The sequence below is a fragment of the Nothobranchius furzeri genome, chromosome 9 (assembly GCF_043380555.1).
Source record: "Nothobranchius furzeri strain GRZ-AD chromosome 9, NfurGRZ-RIMD1, whole genome shotgun sequence".
Taxonomy (NCBI): Eukaryota; Metazoa; Chordata; class Actinopteri; order Cyprinodontiformes; family Nothobranchiidae; genus Nothobranchius; species Nothobranchius furzeri.
The window spans coordinates 35285724-35313298 of record NC_091749.1 but is presented as its reverse complement, the minus strand read 5'-3'; the positions used below and the strand labels follow the sequence as shown (position 1 = coordinate 35313298).

Below are 27575 nucleotides of genomic sequence, written 5' to 3'. Positions count from 1 at the left end.
TGAGTTCACAGCAGTTCGAAATGAATTCAAATTTCAATCACAAATGAGGATCTTGTCATCATAAGAGTGTAATTAGGTGGTTAAAAATCCAGGATGTTGCAGCTGGATTTGCTTTGCTTCACAGTATGAGCTCAAGTCCTCAGACAAACCGGATCATCTAGCTGACTTTTTGTGTCTAAATTGGCACATTAAGGCATTTTCTGCATTTCTAATGAGCCCTACCTTGCTGTGAGTGTTTTACTTTGCCAAGCATAACCCCTGAGTGTGTTTGTCTACCTGTCTGTCTGCCTGTCTGCCTTTCAGCAGCCGGGGGAGTTCCTATGGGCAGTGACTCGCTGCTGCTAGCTGTGTTGGAGGAGGAGTTGTGGTGAGGAGTAGGAGGAGGAAGAGTAGTAGGAGGAGGAAGGCAGTGCTGTCCGTTGCTCCCACCTTTTTTCATCTCCTCTACGTCGCTGTAGCGGCGGATCCAGTGATTCATCTCCTCGCGGTCGGCCTCCTGGCAGCGGCGCAGCACCGTCAGGGAACGTCGCGTCTTCTCGACCATGTCCATTATGCAGTTCAGGAGCTGTGAAGCAAAAAGAAAGAAAAAGGTTGTAAAACTCAGCTGCTATTTCCTAAATCAAGTATCCTGAAAAAAAAAACTCATGTGATCAAAACATGGAAAAAAGGGAAGTGCAGACACAATCCATCCGAGTAGCTGACAGACAGCAGGCAGGTGACGGTTTGTTGTTGTCTTTATGATTGTTTGCCTGTCAGTGAATTTCACCGTCTAACAACAATGCTAATGTAACAGCTGTTGATGAAAAGGTTGAGCTGATTCCTCCCACCCCTCCGCTCCGTTCCCTGCCAGCTCAACAGATTCCCCGTCCTTTCTCCCTCTCTGTTGTAAACCGTGTCACTTGTTCTCCACAGCGCCGTCTTTTCAGAGCCGACAGGCGAGGTCTGCTAAATGGCTTTAGCATAGCTGACATTCAATCCATATCATTATTCCCATTCATCTTTCACCCTCTGTCTCCCTCCCCTCTAGAGGTGGCTATATTTATTTCAGTGAAGTGTTTCTAATTTGGCTGAGGTCCAGGCCTGGCCGGTTCTCTCCGCTACTGCATCTCTCGTCTCAGCTGCTCTACCCAGCTGGAGCTGCTCTCTGTAGGGTCCTGAGCTCCATCTGGGGCCCTGTTTCTCTCTAACACTGTGTGTGTGTGTGTGTGTGTGTGTGTGTGTGTGTGTGTGTGTGTGTGTGTGTGTGTGTGTGTGTGTGTGTGGTGTACTTGATTTTTTTTTCTTTGTGGAGTTGGGTGCTAGGAATCCAGATAGGTGTCTGTCAGTTGTTAATTCACCACAGAGACAGACCTCCTGCGGTCAGCTGTCTGTCAACTGCTAACTCAGCCTGTCAACAGCTCTAGCTGATGTCATGCCTGCCATCTTTAACTGTAAAACTAACTTTATTAAACTGCTGACCACTTTGTTCTTCTCCTCCACCACTTTATTGTTAATAAAACAGAGTCATTGGGCATTAACGATGCTCGTACTTACATTATCAAGATGTTTCCATTCTTCTGCCCACTCTCGATCTGTGAGACGGTGATCAATAACCTCCTCTTGGCGAGCTCCGTGCACCGCTGGAATAAAAACATACGCAAGACGTCTCGGTTAGACTCTTATGTTTTATAATGAAATACCGTCCTCTCCATTTCATCTGTTACTTAACAAAAATTTCATTTGTCCTGTTTTGCTATTTTTGTACTAAATAAAATCAAATCACATCAAATCAAACTTTATTTATATAGCACTTAATTATACAACGAACGTAACTCAAAGTGCTGAACAAATTTATACAGGCCCCGCATACCCACATTTCCTCCCAGCCCCAGAATTTAAAAGCAGTCTGACAATAAAAACCCCTTCACAACTCTCCAGCGCACGCATGCACGACCCCCCCCCCCCCCCCCCCCCCGGAAAAACACAATGGACTGAGTTTAGATGAGCCAGACCAGCTAAGATAAGGAAACACCATCAGGGGAGCCATCCGTCCCGACAGCAGCAGATCCACAGCTGCAGCCGAGGCACCAACACTGGGTGCCCAGGGCGGGGAGGGTGGAGACCCCCACCTCCACCTAGGCACACCTGGAAAGCAACCAGGCCGCCACAGCCGACCACCGCCCTGGGGCAGAGGGCTCCCACAGAGGAAACACTGGAAAAAGGTTCAATTAAGGGTAAAATATAAAATAATAAGAGCTAAAATGAAAATTGTAATATAAAAAGTTTAATAGATATTAAAATAATGTCGATCATAAAGCTATGGTTTAAAAAAATATATGTATAAATAAATAAAAACTGTTTAAAAATACATAAAATAAATAAATAAATAGATAAATAAATAACCTAATTCATTAATTAATTAATTTAAAAAGTGATAGTAATCAGTTAAAAGCTAAGCTAAAAAGATGGGTCTTGAGCCTGTTTCTAAAAACATGAACTTAGTTTCATTTGAAACTACGTCATTTTAACATTCACTGTGTTACTTTTTCTATTTTTAATACTTCATGTTTCAGTGAAATAATTTGGTGAAAATCAGCTGTTTGCTTTGAGAAAAGCAGATGGAAGCCATATATAATACAGCTGCCACCGTTGGTCACATGGGCATGTATGGCTGGGGTCTTTATATAGACCACAAGGATTATCACACTTGACTGACAGCTGGTCTTTGTTCTGTAACCACACTCTTCTCACACACACACACACACACATCTCCAGTCTCAATGTAACCGAGCAGATCAATAGATCCGGTCGACCAGGTGAATGACCAGAGGATGTTCTACCTGTCTGCCGGTGCCGGTCTCTGGCGTCTCGGTGTTCGTTATGTCTGAATGCATCTCTGTACTGGTGTGCCAGGGCCATGTCTTCTAAACGATAGTGCTGGGGTCCCACCTGGGGGTTGGGTGGGTGGGGCAGGCCATTGGGAGGGTGCGTGGGGAGGCCGTTGGGAGGTGGGTGAGCAGGCAGACCGGTACTGGGGCTGAATCGTTGGCTTGGGCTGATGGTGCAAGGCCTTTTGGCCAGGTGCTCCGGGTGCAGCCCGTCTCTGTCCGAGCTGTCTTTGGTCCTATCAAGAGTCAGAAATAGGAGAGAACAACATGACTGACTGTTAAAACACACAGCTGCTTCTGAGCAAAGTAGGAGCTAATCAGGAGATTTCTGGATTTTCACACAACTCGTCCCTTCACGGCTTTCCTAAACCACAACACAGTGAAAACTGTGGGATTGCTGTGCCAGGGAAGGATATTACTCACGGTTCAGGCAAGCACATCACTTTAAAGACCAGAACTTCATGAAAATCATCTTACATGTTTTGCTCTATTTTAAAACAAAGCGAAAACCGTATTTAGGAGTCACAGATAACAGCGTCTATTGGATGAACCTTCCTGTTCAAGAGGCTAAGGAAAGGAACACAAACATGTTTTCTCTTTAGTTCAACAGCTACCATGCGATGTACGCCAACACACACACACACACACACACACACACACACACACACACACACACACACACACACACACACACACACACACACACACACACACACACACACACACACACACACACACACAAACACACACGTGCAAACGTATACGAGCCGCTTGTTGTTCAGTTACAGTAAGGCGCTGCTTCGACAAAGCTTTTGCACAGCTGTACACCATATGTATCCAACAAAGCCAAGTCCAACTGTGTGCCCCGCATCCCGAGCTCTTAATCTGAATATCCCCCCGCCTGCTCTTAGATTGCAAGTATTTCTCCCCCACCCACCCTGATCTCTGGCTTAAGGAGCAACGAAGGCTGCGTATTTGACAGATGTTTAGTCAAACTCATTTTGTGTCTGCACTCTTGTGTATCTGTGTGTTGTGAGAGGTTTTCAGGCCATCTGGACCGTTTAAATGGGAGTGTTGATAATAATCTGTTTAGCTGGATGGCAATAGCCAGACGTTGGGATAAAATCCCTCTTTATCATCGTAGGGATCAAAAGCAAGTGAAAGCAGCACCACATGTGGACGATGTGTGCTCGTGCGTCTGCGCTGACTCCGTTTGACGTTTATATTGGCGGCTGGGCTTGTACACGTCTTTAGCTGTAGTAGCTAACAAATGAGAGGAGCAGCTGGAAGCATGTCAGCTGTGCCCCCCATCTCTCTCCACTGAGCCCTACATGCTGTGTTTAAGCCAGAGGTCGGGAGGAGGTGTACGGTTTACAGTGAGATTGCACATCCAGCCCATTCCAACCGCCACCACACACCACCCAAACACCCAGCATGGGACATCTGGATCCATCTTTGACATGTGGACAGCTGCTGTGTGTGTGTGTGTGTGTGTGGGGGGGGGGGGGACGGCAACAGGTGATGCAGATGGAGAGAGGCAGAGGGGGTAAATGCGTGATTGGAAGAGATGAGAGGAAAGTTTATTTTAAAATGGACATTTCTTAGATTGTGGAAGTCTTTTTCTCTCTGATTGTGTTAATGACATCCATCTACTTAAATGTAATCACTGTTTTGCCTCTCAACATCTCATTTTCTTTTCCTACTCTGCATTTTTTTCTCAGACAGCTGGCAGAGTCCGTCTGGCATCGGGACTGCACACACGATTTATAGCCTCCTCCAATCCCAAGCAACACTTGGTATTTAAAAAAAACAACAAAAACATTTATTGTGAGAGTCCACCGCCGCGCGAGGACATCTAAAGTCCGTGTTTACCTGTCAGGAGTCCTTCTCTTGCCATGCTCATTCATCTCCAGCATGATCTCAGAGGAGTCGAGGGGAGAGCTGGCGTTGGCGTCCAGCAGAAGCTGCTCGTGTTGAGCCAGATACTGAGCTGGAGTCTGTTTGGCCAGTCTGGCACAGTGGAGCAACTCTCTCTGCAGCAGGGGCAGGTTTGCCTTTAGTGGTTAAAAGAGGAAAGACAGACATCTTTAGCTAGAAATTAAACAAGTTGTAGGAAGAATATGGATTTATGAGCTGATATCGACACCGAGCAGGCGGGGGGAGAACCTAAAACTCCTGGTGGTTTATTAGATGGATGGGGTGAGAGTGAAATTACGCCAGATTAGACTGAGGAAGAAAAGGAAGAGTGATAGATGAAGAGACGGGATGAGATAAGACAGGTCCCTCGACACATTCCTCCACCATGTGTCTTGTTGTCTTTGGGGTGTGCTGCTGTGTGTTTTGCATGTGTGTGTGTGTGTGTGTGTGTGTGTGGGAGGGGGATATGTGTGTAACAGTCCTGTCAAACAGCTCTCTCAGACCTGTCTGCTTGATATAACACAGCTATTGCTGCGATGTCCCAGATGTGAAGGATCATCGCACGCCAGGAGGTCCAGCACATTCACACACACACACACACACACACACACACACACACACACACACACACACACACACACACACACACGCACGCACGCACGCACGCACGCACGCACGCACACACACACACACACACACACACACTTTTAAAGACATATTTACATCCTCCTGCTGCCTATGCTTGATATGCTGGTTACAAGTGAAGGCTGATCAATATAGATAAAAGTTCCAGATTAGATCAAAGGTTTCCCTTGTGTCCCTCAAGCATCGTTTCTCAGTGTTAGATGGTTTTAGAGCAAAGCTCTTGCAACCATGGCAGCAGCTGATCCCTTCCAAGAATGCTGGGATACCATATAAGGTAAGTAATGCACCAAAATCTCAGATAAGAAGAGGTTTTCTTTTTTTTATAATCTTTTCCTTTGTTTCAGAAAATTTTCTAAAGTTCTGAAAAAGTATGAAAAACCTTTCTGCTGTCTGTCATCTTCCAGCTTCCTGGATTTTCACAGAACCCATGACTACAAGCAAAGTTCAAACCTCTGGTAGGTAAAATGGTAAAATGTATGTTAAAATGTTACTGTGTCTGCAATGGTGCTTAGCAGCACAGAGTCTGTCTGTCATCTGAAGACATGTTGGGATGTAGACAGCCACATTTTGCTCTTTTTGTTCTCCTGCTCTGAGTGCCTGTTCGCGTGGCTGATGAGAACTTCTCCCTGAATCTTTAAAGGAGTGGTTTACTTGTTTAACCAATATAATTGCAGTGGTCTCTAATGTGAATGAATGCTGTGCAAGTCGTTTTCGGAGGGGAACAGTGTACTGGTGTAGCATTTCCAGGAACTAGCAGTGACCAACATCAAAGCCAAGCTTAAGACGGCAGAATTTGGAGTCTTATTTCCTGATATTTGGACATCTCGCCTCGGATTGGGCAACAGCAACACAACTCTACCACTGACTTGCAACGTGAATGTTTTATCTCCACAAATAACACAAGTCTGGAGGAGCTTCTGCTGTGGGGTGGAGTTGCTAATGCTAAGGGTTAGCTTCTACTGCCAAGACGTTCTCTGTTGTTTCCTGGATGATTAACCAACAACAGATTTTCCAGTCGTGAGTCAAGACGGTTGAGCCCTTGAATGTTAAAGGGAGACTAGGCAGTTCTGGCTTGCTTTTAGCACCCCCTAGTGTTAATTTAGTATAACCTAAAGCAAAATCTCCTCGCTGTGTGTTTGCCTTTTAAACACATTAATCTAACATCTGAAATGTCTCCACAGCCTTCCTTATTGTTTACAGGAGTGATTCATCACTAAATTAAACAAATCAGCTGTGTTCATGATCTAAAACATGCAGTCCAGCAGACCGGACTGGCAACTCAGAAGTTGAACTTGGAATAGTCTGGCCACAGGAGGGCGATATGAGCTGGGTGGCCTTTCATAACCCTGTTTAGGGTCATTTTAGCAAATACTGTCACAAGAAAACGATTTTAAAACATGACAAAGTTGCATAGTGTGTCATGTGTTTCATACTATGTCAGGCTTTTCAAATCCTAGAGTTTCACCATCTATTTCCTATCAGAAGCTAATGCAGCAGATAGGTGCAGGAGACTATTTTCATGTTCATCCTGCATGAAACACTCAGAGTGACCGATCATAATCAGGAATAATCCTTTTAAAATAGGTTTTCACTATTCCACACATTTAAACTATGATTACTCAGCTATCAGGGAATCCACTGCCTGCTCATAACCTGTTCATACAACCCCACTGGTGAGAAAAAACATCAACTATCCCTTTAAGTCTTAAACCAAGATTTTACCTTTAGAAAGGGAATGACAAAAGGCCTCAGGGGGAAGTTGGTGGCCTCGTGAAGTTTCGTGTGAAACTCTTCAATGGTGAGAGTGGAGTTCTGTCCAAAACAACAGGAAGTGTGTAAACAAAAGAGAAAAGAACAATTTACAAAGCTCCCTATGTAGATACCAACACTTTAAAAGATGTGTTGAGTATGTTGTTGGACAGATTCAGCAGAGACAATTGTACACGGAAAGGCAATTGAACCTACCACTAGGCCTAACACGAGGCTGCGCACTCTTTCTCCTATCTCAGGTGAAATGTCGTTTCCAAACTGCTGCAGCGTGGTCAGGAAGCGCTTTAATTTGCAGAGCTGCCGGGCGCCACAAGCCGGCGGGAGCTGCTGGTTGGATAATGAGGCTGTCGAGGACATTGCTGGCCCGTTACTAAAGCCATTTGGAGTGGACGGAGCACCGTTTAGCGACGTAGGAGAGTGGCTGCTCCCATTCAGCACTGCAGATGAACAGAGAGAGGAAACAGGGTGGATCAGATCACTACTGTTCACAATTAAAAAACATCAAAGACTCAAAATTGAACACCAAGTTGTACGATTAGAGATGCTTAAAAAGACAGCAGCGATGCTTCTTTTCTGGGTGCTGCGAGTGTGTTTGTGGTCACTTCAGCTGTCTCACAACTGCTACCATTTGACCCCCCCCCCCCCCACACACACACACACACACACACACACACTCACTCACACACTCCACTCCGGCCCTTCCATCTCCTCCTGTATTAGTCTGATCCGGACTGCTCCTCACTCCCTCGGTAGGACACAACTATAAGAGGAACTTGTTAAACAGGTGCCAAAAATAGTCCTGTGGGCTGTGTTACTTTTATTCCAGTAGCAGGTGTGTTGCTAAATCTGCTCCTGCACATGTCCACCAGCTGAAAGCAGATTTGCAGCTTTAAGGTTCGGAATAGTCACAGCTTTCATGCACATAAATAATCACTCACATTTTCTCCTTAACGCAGGCACAAACTCATAAATACACCGGAGCGTGCTCCAGTTTCACCTGAACGCTGCTCTTCAGTCTGTCCTGTGTGCCTCCAAACAAACGTCGATCGGTGCATGTGTAAACTGGATTACCCGATGATGATTGAATACCAAATGGTTGTTCTGCCTGTACCTGTGACTGAATCATCCCATGATAGCAGGACACAGCATTTGAGGCACCCAAATCACCCATCATTGATTTAGCATCAGTTCAATGTAAAACTTGACCTATTTATTGTGTTAAAGTCTACAAAAAGCCTTTGCTGTCTAATTTATGATAAATGAACCATAGATTAACCATGCTGGACATGAATGAACACAAAATGGATAAAAATGTATCTCCCGTCCCATGCATGTGCCGTGTTTGTGCTGGTAGAGCCAGATTTGAGATGCCTGCTCAGATAAAGTTAGATATCTTAGATACGGAAACTTTTCACTTGTCCTCTAAATATTTTGTTATACTCAAATGTTCAAAGTTTGTTAAGATAAAAGAAGAAAATAAAATTCCCAACTAAAACGCAGCCCCTGATTTGCTTTGGCTAATCCAGTGAAGCCCACTGGAAACTGGTCGTTGGTCTACTTGTGTCCAGCTCCTGTGGTTCTTTTCAGGCGTACTTGTTGCTCTAATCCACCGGTCGAAGGCCTGAGCACATACGGACTAACCCGTGTGATCTCAGCGCTTGTGGTCTTGTTTTAGGAAGAGCTGCAAGGAGAGAGCAACACTGCTGACCGCCAGCCATGACAGGTGAAACAACATGGCCTGTCATTGCTATATAGGGAAGAACCAAGTCTGCACACTTCAACGCTGTTCCGCCTGATGTCCCATGTACTCACCGCCACCACCCGACCAGCTGATAAACAACACACACACACACACACACACACACACACACACACACACACACACACACACACACACACACACACACACACACACACACATCACCAGAGCCGCACTCAATCAAGACTCTTGTCCCACCAGCAAGGACATTATTCATGTCACACCTGACACACTTGTTCGCCAAATCAAGGAGGATACACATGATTCTTCTTCCTTAATGCAGGCGACAAAGGGACAGCTGGGTCAGAAAATCTAACAGCTGCAGCACTGGTTCCAGTTGAACTCCTGACTAGATGTACATTTGGCTCATTTGTAAATAATCTGGAAACTTTTGGGTTCTGATGGACAAAAGCAACAAAAACAAAACTTTTGACGAACATAAATTGTCACAAAAACACCACAAAAACCAAAATTGATCAAATTAGCAAAACTTCAGAAAAATATAAGTAAATAATTATAAAATAAAGTTATGAATGAAAAGAGCAAAGGTTTTCAGTAAACACAGCAGCAAAAAACACATCAATATTATCATAGAAAATGAATTAAAGTGATTTTTTATTTATTTTTATTTTTTTCTATTTGCTTTAGTTGTTGTGATTGACAAATGGCATAACTCCAATTTTAATATCTGTTTCTAAAATGGACACTTAAGAAAGCCGATGAACTTTTTCTATTTAATTTCTGCAAACTGAAGGTGAGTTCTGAATAAAAGCCTGATATTAACAAGCATCTTGACCTCCAGCTCCTGATTAAAGTTTAATGCTTGTAGTTTGATCCAGGTGACAAATGTTAATGCTCTTTTTTCTTTCACACCCCAGTTAATGCAGATACTTCTATCAATAAAATAATTTAAGCTGCTTCTCTTACAGGTTTCTGGTACATCTCAGTGTTTTTCTTTCACTTGCCTGATTAACTGCCTGCTGACATGAAAACATTTATCTCACAACATCTAAAATAACTCCCCGTGATGCAGTTAAGTTGTTGACGAGGAAAAGTTTGGACCATCCAAGACACCAAATCTACAAACTCTTAAAAAGGGGTTTAGGAGCTTTTTCGCTTGTAAAACACGAGGACTCACTTGATTTACTGGTGGCTGGGGTGAATGAAGCGTTGCGACTTGTTACTTGGCTGACAGCCGGGGGTGGAGGAGGCATGGTAGGTGGGGTGGACCTGGGCTGGGTTTTTACATCCACAGGTGAATCTGGCATTGTTCCAACCTTCTGCACTTTTCTACCTGCAAAAGAGACAATAAAACAAACAAAGAAAGAAAACCAAGAAAGTTAGCAAGATGCAGCTTCAGCTTTGACAAAAAACAAGAAGTAGTAAAAAGGAAACAGCTGGGTAAAGAGGAGCGCACTGACATTTTCACCTGCGAGCCATCGATTGTTTCCTTAAACCAAGAGGCCCACATGTAGAACTGAAACAAATCAATGCAGGGAGTGGAAATGAATCCAAACTCATATTGTCTCTGTTGTTGGAGATTCATGGGGGAGACATACAGTAACACCTGCTCGCTCTCAGCTGCTCCTGCCCCCCCCCCCCCCCACACACACACACTCTCTCTCTCTCTTCCCTCATGCTCTCTCTTTCACACATACAGAATCCACGCCGCATTGACATCCCAATCACTGCCCCCCCACCCCTCCGCAGCACTCCACTGCAACCTCCAACCCCGTCACACACACTCATCCCTGCCTGTCCGTTCTCGTTCCCAAGGCCCAGACAGCCGGTTTGACAGCCAGTGACAAGTGCAACTGGATCTGCTGCTGTCCATCACAGCAGAGCTCTGTCCTCCCACCAGAAGCCTCCCGGCCAGGACCAAACAAGGCAAGGCCCAGCTCTGCAGCATGGAAGCAACTGATGGAGAAAGCAGCAAGTGATCAGAGGAAAACACCACACAAAGGTGGAAGAGCCGCAGCTGCCACTGCCAGCATGGTATCAGTGGGATGGCCACAGGTCTGATGCAAGATGACACAAACAAAAACACTCAAGCACAAAACTTTGAACACAAACTGGGACCCCAAGTGTCTCCTCGTCTGCGTTTGCCGGGGTCAGCGCAGCTGCTGGAAAGAGATCCTCTTGCTATGTAAACCCGAGCAAAGCGTCTGATGACTTTTTCAGCCTTTGAGAAGAAGGATGAGTGCAACAATCACAGTAAGTGTGCACTTTCCAGTGACAAACAGAATACTAAACTTGATGTTAGAAAACCACATTTAGAGTGGCATTATTATAAGCCACGTGAATATGTGAACGCAAACAGGACTAAAGGGACATTTGATGAGTTTTCTGCAGAGATTGCTACAAAATGGTACATTTTGCCATATTTCCCGTTAGTGCAAAGAAATGATAAAAATACAAATATTTATCTTACTACATTTTATCAACAGAAAAAATAAATGCCTTTGATGTTATTTTAATTTTAGCTGCATAATTTCATATAAATGATGACGTCCACCGCAGAAACACAAGTTCTGCCTTTTCCAATAGATTATTGATGTTCTATAAACATATGATTCTGGGAATTGTAAAGTTAATAGATGAAAAGTGTTGGACAAGAAGGAAGCTGTGAAATTAGTCAAGTTTTATCATTCAACAGAAAACATAACAAAAAAATGCAAGAATAAATAAAGAATGCAATATGAAAAAATCATGTGATAAATGGTGTGAATTCTGAAAGAGGCCAGTATATCAATCTCATGAAGTAAAAGGGTTGTGTATGTAACTTTTCCTCCTCTGAGTGGGATTGAAAGTGGAAAGAAATAACTTTCTGTTAGGTGAGATTTTCCGTTACAACCTGAAGTTGCAGAAAATTAACTAGAGAAGCACCGATTCCGGTTTTGAGGGTCAGTACTAATGGTGGACTTTTGTACAGGATCTGATCCTGCTGCTGTGAAACAGCACTTAGTGATGGTGAGTCAACAGACCTGGAAAATGTCATAGTGTGTTGCTGCTTGGCAATAATGTTCTATATAATAATGTATTATATAGGGTATTATTTGCTTTTCCTAGTTTTTTATCAAGCACACTGAATACAGCCTCATTCCAATAACAACCTGATTTTTCTGAGCTCTTAAATAATGATTAAACACAGTAACACGAATAATAAATTATGATAACTGATGGCAGTAAAAATAATCTTTTGCGCCTTTAAAACACGCAGCAACAGAAGCTCTTACATACCTAACCCTACGTTCATCTCATCAGCTCTCGTATTAAATCGCTGTCACATAACGTGTTTTTCATTTCAGGTGTGCCTCGACAAAAGCCCTGCATCCGTTGGCTTTAAGCCTGTTTCTGAGAGCTCCCGTAGTCCAACAGCTGGTGTCTGTATTTAAAGAGCGCTGCGCTGGAGTATGCTGCACGAGGGCCATTGACACACTGATCCTCAAAAACATGAAGGGCGCTCTGCTGTGTGCCCCCATGCCACAGGCTCTGAACACAAACACACACACACACACACACACACACACACACACACACACACACACACACACACACACACACACACACACACACACACACACACACACACACACACACACACACACACACACACTGGTATAAATAGACGCGTCTGTTTTCTTCTATAGAGAATCAAACACACAAACAAACTCCATGCTTCTGAGCTGAAGAAGGACTCAAATGTAGCTGAAGTTTCCCACGGCACTAAAGGCAATACACACACACAACTAGTGTCGTGTTGTGGCACTTGAAGAGTCCAAACTCTCAGCCATGTCTAAGTGTGTGATGAAGGGAGGAGAACAGAGGAGGAGGAGGAGGGTAAGGGGAGCATCCTGTCCATCTGCTCCCATCGTGGGATTATAGACAGTTGTTTAATCTGACCAGCTTCAGGGATGGGGCATTCACACACACACCATGCTCTGGATTTCACTTTAATACATTAGGAATTCTGCTCGGCCTGAAACCCCATCTGTGACCATCTGTGTTCTCACTGTGCTGCGTGCTGAAGGACAAAACATTTCTTTCAGGAGAAGTTGAAATTAAGAGACCAGCATCACCTAAAGCAGACGTATTTCCAGGCTGCAGGTCTGGATCGCGCTCCTGTCTGCAGGCTGCTGTTTCAAAACACTTAGGAACATCTGAACGGAGCCACTTTGAAACCAATGCAGCTGAAAATAGATCCACTCAGTTACACTGCTGTCTGTCCTAAATACTACAGAATATTATGCTGAAAATTAAACAGCCTGGTCTAATCATTACCTACCTCGCTGCTGCCGCTGCCTGTTTGTCTCCATTTCTCAGACTCTCAGAACAGCTGTACGTCTGCAGGTTTGACGTAATCAGGGCTAAAAGATTGCTCACCAAAGAAACAGTCTGCAGTTTGCGTTCTAAAAATGTTCTCTGTCTTCCACTCTCCCCGTTTGCCATGATGAAACGAGGTGAAAAAAAACAAACAGAATTTGCTGCATGAGGCACCAAACTGCAGAAGTACAACTGCGTGTGCATGGTTTGGTGTTTCTCTGTTTCCTGAGTGTCTAAAGTTATTCTTGAGTCTCATTAGAGGTTTCAGGATGCAGCTGGAAACAAAAAAATATGTAAACATCAGAAAAGCTTCATGCAGTTTTATCTGTGACTGTAATTTTATTGCACATCCATGCTCGTGTGTTTGTGCATTTCCACATGGAGATACAGCTGTAGCTTATTAACTCTGGCTAACCGCTGCAGGACCCCCCCCCCAAAAAAAATCCATTCAATCCCTGTGCTCCACAGAGACGCTCGCCGGTGACCACATAGACCTAAAACTCTCCCTCTGTCTCTTGCTCCCTCCCTCCCTCCCACTGTAATTCCCCCAGTCTCCAGGAATGCTGTTGTTTTTAATTTCTCCCAGCTGCTCTGGCTGGCTGCCCAGCCGCCTGCCTTTCCACATCTGTTCCCTATCAGGCCGCTGTGCAGTCCACACAAACAGATCCAGAGCCCCCTGGCCCCCACTCCCCTCTCCCCCCAACCCATCACCAGACCTTTATATTGAAACATTTGGGATTGTAACCTCAAGCTTGGGACATAAGGCTTTAGGGATGCAGCAACAGCCACTCTGAGGCCAACTAAAACGCAACTTTAAACATTCTTGGCAAACTCCCAACGTGTCATCCTGCAGCCACTAAAAGCAAAACAAGCATGTTTTCCATCTGTCTGCCTCAGAGCTCTGTGTTTGAAGACGGTGTGTATTCTGTCTCAGGTAGGATGGGACTGTAGCAGTGTGTGCGTGTGTGTGTGTGTACATATTTGAAGACATCAGCACAGAGGCGGCTCCTGCAGAGAGATCCCAGACTCCACTTCATCTTGAGCTGATTTAAAGTTCAGAGGCTTTAAAGCTCTCACTAATGACAGGGTGGGAGACAGCTCGGTCCGTGCAGGGCTTGCTCACGCACACACACACATTTAAACTTTTATCTTTGTGAGCACTCCTGACATGATGCATTTGCTTCCCCCCTTAGACTAACTATATTCTAACCTCAAGTCTTAACCCCAAAACAGGCTTTTGAAAGCTTAAAGTTAGACATGTTGAAACTGTCTCTACCCAGAATTCTCCTTCTTCTTGTGGCCTGAAACTCAAATTCCTCTTCATACAAACATGTGCATTTGCCTCAGACATTTGCAGAATGCCCCTGCTGTGGACACAAACAGAGACATGTCCCCCTGTTACTTGGGAATCTCTGAGCGCACGCGGCGTCGGCTGAACAAACACGCTGAGCAGAACGAGAACTCCGGTCATCGGTTCTCCCAAAGAAATACTAGCAAAAGTCCTCCTGTCTGTCTTTGATCAGCTTACAGCAACGGAGTCATGGAGAAGTTGCGTGCCTTTTCAGGTCAAACGCCTCCAGGCTATGTTTTTAGAGGTTAAGCTGTTGAGGAAAGCAGGAATAACTTAGGGAGTGAGGATGAATCAAAGGCAATTTGTCCCGAGCCAGAGGTGCTAAGGTGAGAGGAGTTGTATTTCTGTCTCTCTGAGCTGCAGGGATTTTGTCACACTGAGCCCATATCTATGAGAGCTGTTGATGTAATTGTATTGAAGTTCTAGCGACCATCTGTTCTCCTTTGGGAGGGCCCGGCTCCTCTTGTCGGCAGTGAAGTGGTTATGTGCAGCACATCACTGCTGCCGACGTGCTCGCGGAGAAAAAACTTCCTTTTCAGATTTTCCCAACGGCTGCTAATAAAATCCAGATGCTAGACTGGAGCTGTTTCTGCCTCCCTCTCTCCTCCCTCTCTATCTTCTGTCCTTCTACATCTTTCCATCACCACCACCCATCCATCCTTCTGCATTGCTAATCATTTGATTTTGTTCTTTTCATCCTCCTCTCCTCCTGCCATCCCACCACCATCATCCATCCACCCTCGCCTCATTCTTTCGCTCCAGCCGCTAAAGTCGAAGTCATTTCTAAATAAAGGAAAGTATTTGTGACATTCGGCCGAGGCAGGCGGTGCCAAGAACAACTCCTCAACTAGCCAGACACATCTGGAGTTTGTTAGGGCTGCGCAGGGCACTGGTACCGACACCGGCTGGTCCACCACACTTCAACTATTACAGAAAATGGTCCCGAGCGTTTGCAACAGAGGAGGCGTGCGGGCTGGACGACACACATTCTCACACAGCGTGTTGTTTTCATGTCATCCTGAAAACTGTAATTCTCTCCAGGCAACTTTGCAGCTGCATGCTGGAATCCTCTGTTGTACTTGTTAGCGTGTTGTTTACACTTCCTCAGCGCTAAAACACTAAAATGCAGTTTATGTGCATAATAGTGCAACAACACGACAACTCACATGTACTCCGTGTGTGCACGTGAGCTACATTTTAATGCATCTTTATGCTTTTCACAATGCACATTTTTGTGTGCGTGCGTGTGTGTGTGTGTGTGTGTGTGTGTGTGTGTGTGTGTGTGTGTGTGTGTGTGTGGCTCCAGGGTCCCTGTGTGAGAGGAGCTGAACACCTGAACATCAATAACTGTCATGTGGGCCACCTGGGACCCCACAGCCAGCTTGCACCATGGGCGCACAGCCATCACCAGCACAGCTGCCACAGAGAGGGGAGGAGGGGGGAGGCGGGGGTTTAAAGACAGACAGAGAGAGCAGAGGCGATGGAGGAGGAAGTAAGAGGCAAGTGTGTGTGTGTGTGTGTGTGTGTGTGTGTGTGTGTGTGTGTGTGTGTGTGCATCTGGGTTTGGACATCCAAGCAGACACAAAAGAGCAGAAATTTAGGAATCAAGCTTCTGCTCTGGATGAACGTTCTCCTCCACATCCTCTTTTCTAATCCTGTCAGCTGAGTCACATTTAGCCAGCTGAGAACTCAGCCTCAGGCAGTCATAAACTAACATTTGATCTGAGTTTCTGCTCTTGCTCGCTCTCTCCTCTGATGAGCTCACTTATTAGGCTCCATCAGTCAAATCACATAAATCATCCTCATGTCGTGTACACAGTTTGTACCATCGGGTTCTGAGCCGCGCAGCAGAACTTGTTGAACTATGTAAAGGCATGTCTTGCTCCTGAGATAAGAATTAGGAGCAGAAACTGACCTGCAGTGAGAAATATTTGAGAAACGTCATAATAATTGAATTTTTGCTGCTCTGATCCTTCTTCTAAAACTCAGATTGTGATATTTCAGAGCTGACGTTTGGATCTATGATCCAAACATGACAAAACGTTTGGAAATAAACTTGCTTTTAAACTGTTTCTCTGAATGACTCTGTGCTATGATTCCCATAATTTATGAATGGAGCAGCAGCAGATACTCAATATCCTAAAACTTAAACTCAAGTCTTCATGAATCAAAAGATAAAATGAAGGAGATTTTCTTCTTATTTATTTATTTTTTTTTTTTACAAAAAAGCTCAGATCTTTCGGAAAAGTCTGGAAATGCACTTTGGTAACATCTCAACACGTGCCAGGACTTGGTAGGAACCTTTAGTGATAACTCCAAGTGCAATTGTGTTAAAGCACAAAAGGAAATTGACTCATTAATACAAATGATTTGTTATTTTTTGTGCACGTGCAGAACAGATCATCAGCTGTTCCACTCAGTACTACAGCACACTCTCGAAGTAAACATCCCTCAACACAATCTGAAACAATGCTCTTTTGCAGTGAAATTCTTTATATTCAAATTGCAACAACAAACAAAAAAAATGTTGTTTGAAAATCGCCCGAGCGTGTTCGCGTTGAGTGGATTTGCATAAATGAGCTCCTCAATCCAAACACCTGCAGCCTCAACCAACGCCTATTAGCTCATCAGGCTTTTAATTACTCTGTTAATTGCATACAGGCAGCATGAAGGGCAGCCTGGGAATAGGGTAAGGGGGGCCTCCTGAGGACCCAGTCTGACAAGAGTGACAAACAAAGAGGAGGTTTTTCTACCAACAGCAGCCACAACAGTGCAGCTCTGGAGGCTGGGAGGAGACAAAAGCCTTGTCGGCTCACCCACTGACTTCACCTCCTGGTCTCTTCAGCAAAGCCTGCAGGCTGAGGCGGCGAGTCGAGCAAGGAGAGAAGCTGAGGAAAGGCAAGACGTAGGAGAAGGAGCTGTGTAAAAAGAGCTGTGTTTGCAGCTGTGAGCAGCTACAGCACATCTGGATTGGCTCACATTGGCCACAGGAGAGGACGGCTGAGAGGAGCAGGCGTGGGAATGTCCGAATGTTAAGTTTAGGGTATGATTGTGGGAGAGTTGGAGACTCTACAGAGTGACCTGTCTGTCACAGAGTCCTGCTATAACACAAACATCCTCTTAGCTGTAAACACACACACACACACACACACACACACACACACACACACACACACACACACACACACACACACACACACACACACACATGAACCGGCCCACCAGAAAAGGCCTGAGAAACTCGCTGTTTGCTTTCACCTCAACCCTTCATTCTTCCTATCATTTCTTTGTTGATCTTCTCAGCATCTCTCCATCACAGCAGTTGTTCTCCCTCCATTTCTTCCAGGAGCAGTGTTTGAGGAGGCGTGTCCAGGAAACAGTGGCCATCGCGCTGGCTTCCTGTGTGACAGGTGTGCGATGGAGGCCTGACAGCTGCTGTCCTGCTCTCGCTTTCCCTCTCTGTGTTCCTCTCCCTCTTTTAGCCAGCTGCAGCAGAGAGCAGCTCTGTTTGTTCTTACATCACCGCTGCTGCATGCTGATTTATGGAGGACAGAAGTCTTAGATTAGACCCTGGCAACACACACAGACACACACACACACACACACACACACACACACACACACACACACACACAAGCACACGCACTCAGCATCCGTCCTCATCATAGAACCCTGACTCTTTGTTCGCGTTAAAGGGAATCTGCTGCTTTGTGCGCCAGTAAAAACCCGACACTGAGCTGTCACTTACAGCTAACACGGGAAAACAAACAGAAGATTAGTCATTCTCCAGCTTGGTGTCTTGTATTTCATTTCATTCTGTGTTAAATGTCTGCTCTGTCACTACACAGCTGTCAGCGCTGACAGACCCGTCTGAAGCCTCAGCGGCTCCCCGGCCTGCTGGCGCTCATAGTTCTTCATTTGGCCGGCAGGCGCTCCAACAAAAGCGCCTGACATTAGCCAGGCATCGGTGAGGAGGTGTGTGTTACTGTCCAGGACCACTTTTTTTTTCCACACACACACACACACAAAACCCACTCAGTGTGGCGGAGATAGGGGCGGCGGTGCATTCGTGTGACAGGTTGGAGAGGAGCTTTGACAGTTTCTTCGTTTAGCCAACAGTCACCTCGCGCTGGAAGCTGCCCAAATAAATACCAGCGATCCCTCTGGGACACAATCCGGCTACAGGACGCCGCCTCAGAAACAGAGCGAGTGGGTGAAGTAAGACGACGACTGCTGGGCCAGTAACGTGCTGGTTATGTGTGCTAATTGGCACAGTTGCAGTGAAAGAAAGTGCACAGTGAAGACTGACGCTGTGATTATTCAAACTGAATCTCTGCTTTATGGATTTGTCTTTTTGTTGACATTTGGGAAAAATATGGAAGTCGAATGAAAATATAAGCGCAGCATCAGTTTCGGTCCTTCAACAGTGCTTTGTGACTGAACTTTTCTGTGTTTTTGTTATTTTGACAAGCAGTGTGACTATTTATTTATCTTTGCGTCCCAGACTTAACAGCTGTGTAAAACACGCCGTGTAATACATGCCAGGCCCTCTGAAGTTAACATGTGTACTTCTGTTTATTTGAAAGCCTACAGAAGTCGACTCAGGCGGAGTCAAGTCACAATGGGATGACGTCTGTGCGTAACAGACTAAGAGCGTCGGACTTGAACTGCTCATCAGTGACCTCTGATCTTTAAGACGCTTAAAAAAAGATTTTTCTTTATACTAAAATAATTTTGAGCAAATCAAGTCTTGCAACACAAGTGGAAACACAAAGTCAACAGATAAAGTTTGTCTCTATGATTTTGTTGCAGTGTGTGCGTGTGTGTGTGTGTGTGTGTGTGTGTGTGTGTGTGTGGTTAGAGAGAGACAGAGAGAGGAAGGAAGGCTGGAGCCAAGATTAAGGTCTGTGCGTCTAACTGGTAACACGACTGCACTCTGTGGCTCAGCTTCCCATTTGAAGAGACGGAACCATCTGTGTGGCAAGGGATCTGTTTCCAGGAGATAACGGCGTTTTCTAATTTCACAAATAATGTAAGGAGACAAACGGAGCAAATGTGACAGACATGCCTTCCTTCCCACTGCATGGCTGCACGCTCCTCTCCTGCTTCCCAGGACTTCCAGAGAGGACTGCTTTGGAGCGGCCCGGTTTTCCTCTCTGCGCTTGTTTACTTCTCCTCACCCGCGATAAAGGCCGGGGTGTTAGGCGAAGGGAAAGGGAGGGACTGGTTACATCAGGTACCGGTGGCGATATGAAGTTCCCATTCTCTCTGCTGGCCTGTCCTCTTGAGCTGATTAAAACAAAAGCTAAGTGCTGCTGTAGATTAGCCCAGCTGTTTCCTCAGTCTGACTCTGATCTGACCACGCTTCCTAACCTGGACTCAGTGTGGGGGAGACAGGACAGTGAGGAGGCTGAAAAAGAGGGAAAAGGGGTCATAACAGGGTCGGAGGTCAGTGGGCATGCAAGGAAGTGAACGGTGTGCAGGGAGAGCTGGAGGTGAATTTGGCACAAGACAAGGAAGGGAGGAGGAGGATGTGCTTTTCCTTGCTTGTAGCGGTCAGCGTTCTGTGTCGTGACATTTGTTTGCAGCCGTTTCTGCTTGAAATTACAAAACGAATAGGTGCTGTTTGTATCTTGATGGATTTCACTAAGATTACAAAGCCTTTTCAACATGTTAATCCCCTAAATGCTCAGTCAAAAATGTCATCTTTTTATTCTTGCCTTTACGCAGATAAAGTAAATCATGCATTTTTCCTGACACACAAGAAAAGACACCTGATCATACCGGAGTCAAAGAAACGCTGACTGTGTGTGGACTTTCTTGAACGCCTGAGAGAAAATGAGCAAATCCAGTTCAGGGAGCGGGGACGAGGGAGACAGGGTGATATTTCTAACTCACAATTGTGGCTTTGCTTGGCCTCGCCCCTGAGCTCTGCTCCCACGCTGTGGCGTCAGCAGCCGGACCGTAAAGCGAGTGCGCCTCTCATGCCATCAGATGTTGGGAAGCTGCTCACTTCTCAACTCTGCTCTCTGACAGCGAGCACTGACTCTGACAGCTCCCCAGAGGGGCCGGGCAGCCTTGTCACAGTAATATCAAACACATGTGGAACAGACCGGGGCAGAACAGACCGACACACACGCACATTTGAGATGAGGGACGGGGCTGCAGGCATCCAAAACCACCCTGTTCTTTCTCAGAGTGAGTCAAGATAGCTGGGTAGCACTAAACAAGATGACTGCTGCTAATACCAAACCAACAAATCATTATCTCATTGGTTTAAACATAACAGAAGGCATAATTTGCCACAAGCATCAGCTCTGCAAAGAATCACATTAACTTTCAACATCACTCCAGGATATGAGCATTTTAAAGCCACATCACTTCAGCTGTCTCCACACACAGTTAGACAAACCCCAAAGCTTTTCACAAGCAACTGTTTTCACTCTTATTTTGAAAGGTCATGCCGTCCAGGAGGAAGGACTCTGTGACTTCCTGCAATCAGCTAACCACAAAAAATAATCCCTGTGGTCTTGAGTGTCAAAAACAAGTAATGCATTAAAATTGCATCATGTTTTTTGCTTCATTCACCAGAAATATCTTTAACATACAGCAAAAAAAAAAAAAAAAGGCATCGTGATACACTGTGTTACTTGTGACTCGGGTCACACAAGTTTTAGCCAAAATGACTAAATGAAAAGCTAGTAAGTGTTTGTATCTTTTGTTTTTCCTTTTTTGGCTTACAACTGCTGCTGGACTCGTTTTGTTTGCGATGGCCCAGGTGTCGGTGTTGTGCTGACCACCTGACCGACTCTGTGTACGCTCGCATCTCCCGCCCACCCGAGGCCATCTGCCTCACTCATTAATTAGGAGGCAGCCAGTTTCACCTGCACTGCCCGCAATTAGATCACAATAATTACCACACACACACAAAAGCCGGCTCAAAAAGCCCACTCAATCGTACAGTCGAACGCGAGCTGTGTGATGTGTGATGCTGCTGCATCAAGTCAAGTTTCTCATCAAATGTCAACCGTGTCTCCTTCAGGATCACAAAAGCATCCCTCGGTGCAGACTCCTCTTGGTGCTGGATGCACAAGAAACCACTCAGGGGTTGTGGGATGTTCCCAACATGCACCTGTGGAAAAAAAACCCACCCCACAAGCTTGGTGTCATAATGAACGGTCTGCCTCGGAGATGCGGAGAGGAGGAAACCCTGCAGATCAGAGACAGAGGAAGAGATGCTCTCCTGGTGATGAGGAAGGGAATGTAACGTGTGGTGAGGCAGGGTGTCTGCACTGCGGTTTCACCCCTGCAAACCTCTCATCCATTGTTCAAGACTATCATCAGCTGTTCAATTATTCAGATGATATTTACCAGGGCCAATTATACAGGGCTGTGTCCTGCAGAGAAAATGGCGAGAGTGTTTTACTGTTGCACTTACATCCAGATGGAGAAGTTTGCTGCCGAGGCTGTTCAAGTGGGGGGGCGAGGAAACCTTTAGCTGTTTCTTCTTATTCCAACATTTCAAATTTGTTACCATGATGCACTTTGTCTGACTCACACACACTGACACACACACGCTGCACTCAGCAGAGAGGATTCACTTCTCTAATATTTCCATCTTTTCTACAGAAGCAATGACACAAGAGGTGAAAAGGCTATTCTGAAGCAGTTCAGAGTGAAAACAGCGTTTATCCTCTCACACCCAGCACCTCTGTGCTCTGTGGACTGACGCTAAAATCACAGAGATTTGGTGTCACCACTTTGTCTCGACATCTCTTTGATGTGCAGCTCAGAGTGCAGGAGCAAACAACTCATGGCCCCTCCTTTGTCTCCCTCTTTCAGCTTTCAGACTTTACTAAATAAACTTATAACAAAAACAGATAAAATAAGTATTTATTAAAAATGCCTCCTTATTTAGGTTTACTTCTGTTTCAAGGTAAAAAGACAAACACTCTATTCTTTTATGGGGAAAAAAGTGATATTTGACTCCAGAGATCATGTTTTTGTGTTCAACATAATAAATTATGTGGAAAAATATGAACTTCTTTAACAAAAACATGATTTTTTAAAAAAAGAAACTGCTTTTAAAAATGTATATTTTTACAGCACCTGTAATTTACATATTATCAATAAAAAAATTGGAATATGGAGGATTAAACCTGACTATTATAATAAATAAAATAATATAAACAAACGTGTCTCCTTTCAGTTGTGTTTGTAGATTTTTACTTACTTTGTGAAGGTCAAGCTGAGGAAACGAGCTGATAATCCACACCAACAGCTTGTTAACTGCTGTTTATATCGTCTCAATCCTCATCATTTGGAGGGGAAAGGGGATAAAGCCTTTGTTCTGTTATTCCTTTTTTAGTTTATCAGTAGAAAGTAAAGTAGTCTTTTTTTCCTTTGGGTGCTCAAACAGGGTCCAGGTTTAAGAAAATTAGGCTGTGAGGTATTTATCTTCTCTGTTATTTTTGAGTAAATACAACCAAAGCTTTTGGATCCTCTACAAAAGCGATGTCTTTGGTGTTGGAGTCAGGGATGAATATCTGTTTATGTTTTTGAAGCAAACAGCTTCTGATGAGAAGGGTGCGACAGAATCAGAACTTGTCCCACTCGTGTAAATCCTCCATGTGACACATCATGACCTCTCAGATCAACAGACGCGTCCGGTTTATTGGATGAAAGTCCTCAGATCCAGTCCATGTGGACCCACAGGAAGACGAAGGTCTTCTGGGCTGTAGTCTTTTATTCCTCTTGCTAGAACTTTGGGTTCCTCTTTCTGCTTTTTAAGTTCACTTCACTGTTTAGCCACAATCCGTGTTGTCAGGAGCAACTTCCCACACATATGATCAGGTGTTTTCTTGATATTCTTCTAAGCGTGTCTCTGTTGCAGCCTGCGGACAGGCTGCTCCACCTCCACCGTGCTTGCTCTCCTCTGACGCGCCGATCCTCTCTCGTTTAAGATGTTCACTTCTCCTGAAGGAAAAGCCCTTTGATCAGGTGTGTTTTTTTTTTCATTTATTCTCTTAAATCGTCAGTTTGCTGTTTTAGGGATCTTCGGACTTGTTTTGTCCTCGGTGATGAGTGGAGCTGGCTCCGTGCGCAGTAACCGCGGCGCTCTCCTCCTCCTCCTGTCTCGGTGTCCTCGCTGTAGCCTTCTGTCTGCGTTTAAACACCATCTGGAGCTCCTAACCTCTCTCTCTCTCTCTCGCTCTCTCTCTCGCTCTCTCTCTCGCTCTCTCTCTCGCTCTCTCTCTCTCTCTCTCTCGGGTACCATCAGAAGGGAGAAGCTGGCAGCTATGGCACAGGAATCCTTTCTAGTATTTAAAATAAATCCTAAATAGGAAATGTAAACCCTGCATTAGTGCTCCCTTACAATGTTTTGAAGCAACACATTCTCACTCCCAGCGCGTCAAAAATAAACGCTTGGTCGGCCACCCTCAACACAGAAGGTGAATTTAATCAACACAATGTGGCTCCAAATATAAAAAAAGTACTTGCTGAACGTATCCGAATAACACGCAATAATTGTTCAACGAAACATCTAAAAAACATCACGTGTATGGCCTGCAGCGCTTATTCTAAAAACGATGGCACCTTTTTATTTCAGAATAAAAGAGAAGAGCGAAAGTCAGCTCCCTTGCTATGCCTCTGTCTGCCCGTAGGGGCCGCTGTTTCATCATATCAGGACGGCCAGGATAAGGACAGCAGCTCGTCCCACACACGTTATTCACTTTATTAACCACTTTTACAATAGTTTTCTGAGAGGAGAAGTACCGAAAAGAGAAAAAAAGTGTTTGTTGGTATTTGAACATACATGTGTAAATATTTTGAAGCCTGTAAAATTAACAGCTTTATCAGTGTCCAGATGCCACAAGGAGTCAGGTTAGTGGACTCATGAGAAGATGGACAGATGGGAGATGTGTCTGTTATCAACGACAATAATGTGCTGAAGCTATCAACATGCATTAAGCTGCTGTCATGTTTGTTTTTAGTGGACCAAAATATGAACATTTTATCATCTAAGATGTAGTTGACTGTTGTACTCTCTAAATCTCAGCTTAATAAATGCGAAAAATAAAAGATGTAACATATAGTATCATATCACATATATATATATATATATATATATATATATATATATATATATATATATATATATATATATATCAAAAAGCAAGAACAGTTGTGTTTGTTTATTCCTTCTTTTTTGTAACCATATATCTTGGCAAAAAATCTATTTTGTCAAGAAGCCTGTTTAGTCATATTTACAACAGCTTGAGGAATGAGCTGAAAAACTAAAAATGTGGGTAGGTCCTGGTGGTATTCTCTCATATTTAGAGTTTCAGGTGCTGCCAGCAGACTTAATGCTGTAGTTACTAGACAGGCTGACCAACCTTCCTGGTTGAAGGATGCCACTCCACAAGAAAATGTTACCAGACTAAGTGTGAGGAGGAGGCTACAGGCCAGTTTAGCTGTATGAGGATCATCCACACACCACAACCCTGACTGTAAAATCAATATAATGTAAAAATGGTCAATATGTGTTGTTTTTTTGCCTCAATCCTGCGAAAATGTACAATAATCAAGTCCACGAAGAGGCTTAAAACATATGAACACCATCAGGAACAAATTTTCAGGAGTACTTAGTGCATTTTGGGGGATGTTACCCACATTTAGCTAAGTTGCTAAGACTATTGCTGCATGACATTTATAAGTGGTGCGGAAGCAAATTACCATCAGTGCAAGGAAAAGGTTTAGAAACAGTAACTCGAAATGATAAGAACATTCCCCCTACATGCAATGTGCGGTGTTTTGTTTTATAAGTAAAAGGAAATATATCTCGACCCATCAGGAGCAACACAGGGTTTAGCATCCAAGAAACAATGAGGAAGTTGGCAATAACCACTGACTGATCTACTTTCCTTAAAAACAAAACCAGTGACAAATCCTCCTTTAATTCTGACATTTTCTCTTGAAAATCAGTTTAATGCACAAAAAGAAATCCAGGTTTTAGACATAAAAGTGATTGTTTTTTTGTGTGTGTTTTTAAGTTTGAGAAATACTCATAAATGTGTACACGGATCCTGCAGGTAAACAAACATCGTAGCCTGGGAAACAGAAAACACAGAGAGACAGAGAAGAGGACAGGTACAGTACATCTGCTGCCTGTATCGTGAGAATCCTCCACCTGTCCACACTGGTCTGTTAGTCCCTTCACCCCACCCACCTGCCCTCTCAGACACACACACACACACACACACACACACACACACACACACACACACACACACACACACACACACGCACGCACGCACGCACGCACGCACACACGCACACACGCACACACAGCCGTGGAAGGGGGTCAGAAGACAAAGCTGACACCCTCCTGACCCCACCTGTGTCTACAGAACAAACAGAACCAACTTGTAAAAGTACACACAGACAGCTGCTGAGCCTCGCCACCAGTCACACCAGCCCCTCCAGCAGCCAACACAGATCATGCTAACAGCTCAAGTCCAGGGACTGTTGTTTTTAAAAGATGGACAGATTATAAATGAAATCATTTAAGACTAGGGGAAGCCCCAGTGCTCCAAATGCTGCAGTCCCAAACAAGAGAAGAAAACTTCAGGTAATTATTCAGATGTTTTACTATTTCACCAGTTTTTACTCTTAAACTGATCATGTGAACAAACAAACAAACACACACACACACACACACACACACACACACACACACACACACACACACACACACACACACACACACACACACACACACACACACACACACACACACACACTGGGGCAGCAGTAACTCAGGAGGTAGAGCAGGCTGTCCAGAAATTGAAAGGTTGTGGGTTCGATCACGGCTCCCGCCAACGAATTCTACTGTTGTGTCCTTTGGCAAGACACTTAACCTGCCTTACTGGTGGTGGTTGGAGGGATCAGTGGTGCCAGTGCCCAGCAACCTCACCTTTGTCAGTGTGCCCCAGGGCAGTGGCTGCAGTGTAGCTCATCATCACCAGCGTGTGAATGTGTGTGTGAATGACTGATTGTGTTGTGAAGCACCTTGGGGGGGTTGTTGAACTCTAAGAAGGCATCATACAAACACAAGCCATTAACACATACACAAACTCGGAGTTCTAGAAGTTCACTTTCTGAACACAAATAAAGTAAAACTTTTGTTTTTCTTTCAGGCGTGACAGCAGGTGGCACCATGTCTAAACTAAGAGGTGGGATATTGATTTCTAAAAAGGGAAAGCTTTAAATGTAATTTCAACATCCATTTTAGTCATTATAAAAAATACGTAGGAAGTTTTACTGTTGGTTTGGTCACCAGGTGCTGAAAAAGAGAATTTAAAGCACACCTGGTTCAGCACCTAATCCAAAATGTCTTTGCTTCTGGGTGTTAGTCTCCTTGTTAGTGCATCGAGGGGGTGGTGTTCTCATTGTGCAGAGTTCTGAAAACGGTAGAAGTGTGTGCATCTGTGTGGCCTTGACTGACAGAAAGGTTGGCAATGAGGGCTGCATCCAAAGAAAGGATTCTCGTCAAGGTGACAGCTCCAAGATTGACAGGATGCTATTCTCTAAGGGAACAGTGTCAGTCAACCTGTCAGCCTCTCTGTACGCCCGCCTCTTACTCCTCTTAATTTGGCCTTTTGTTGGCCGGTCACTGGGTTACCTGCGACGCTGCATGTGGCCAGCCTGATAAACTGCACAATGAAACACACACACACAAATTGGGAACTCGCCTGGATGAACTCTGTGTACCATAACACTGCGACTGGAAGTCCCTCTGATGGCATTAATGACAAAGACACCTTTGTCTCGCCTCCCTCTAGCTCCTCTATCTCTCTGTCACCTCACAAACACCCCTGCCCCTGCGCTCTTTATTATGCTGACAGCATCTCCTGTGTGGCTGAGGAGTCTCGGAGATACG

General features: G+C 44.7%; 1 protein-coding gene and 1 long non-coding RNA gene across 8 annotated transcripts in view; one reads left to right on the top strand and one right to left on the bottom strand.

The window, feature by feature from the left end:
* cbfa2t3 (CBFA2/RUNX1 partner transcriptional co-repressor 3) overlaps positions 1-27575 on the bottom strand; it is a 49655-nt gene that overhangs the window by 10709 nt on the left and 11371 nt on the right. For 2 of the 7 annotated variants that reach the window (XM_054731857.2, XM_054731856.2), the window contains exons 2-8: positions 10097-10252; positions 7395-7636; positions 7152-7241; positions 4740-4921; positions 2820-3103; positions 1534-1619; positions 430-565 (exon numbers count right to left, since the gene is read on the bottom strand). In XM_054731857.2, the coding sequence (XP_054587832.2) occupies positions 430-565; positions 1534-1619; positions 2820-3103; positions 4740-4921; positions 7152-7241; positions 7395-7636; positions 10097-10252 (1176 nt within the window). Of the gene's footprint in view, positions 1-276; positions 566-1533; positions 1620-2819; positions 3104-4739; positions 4922-7151; positions 7242-7394; positions 7637-10096; positions 10253-13037; positions 13149-13243; positions 16191-22865; positions 24684-27575 lie in introns of those variants that run through there. The other 5 variants (XM_054731854.2, XM_054731853.2, XM_070554805.1 and 2 more) reach the window with 4 other exon arrangements.
* Positions 10707-13250, top strand: LOC129153075 (uncharacterized). Its single transcript, XR_008559273.2, has 3 exons — positions 10707-11172; positions 11891-11928; positions 12267-13250. It is a non-coding gene; the product is annotated as an uncharacterized lncRNA (long non-coding RNA).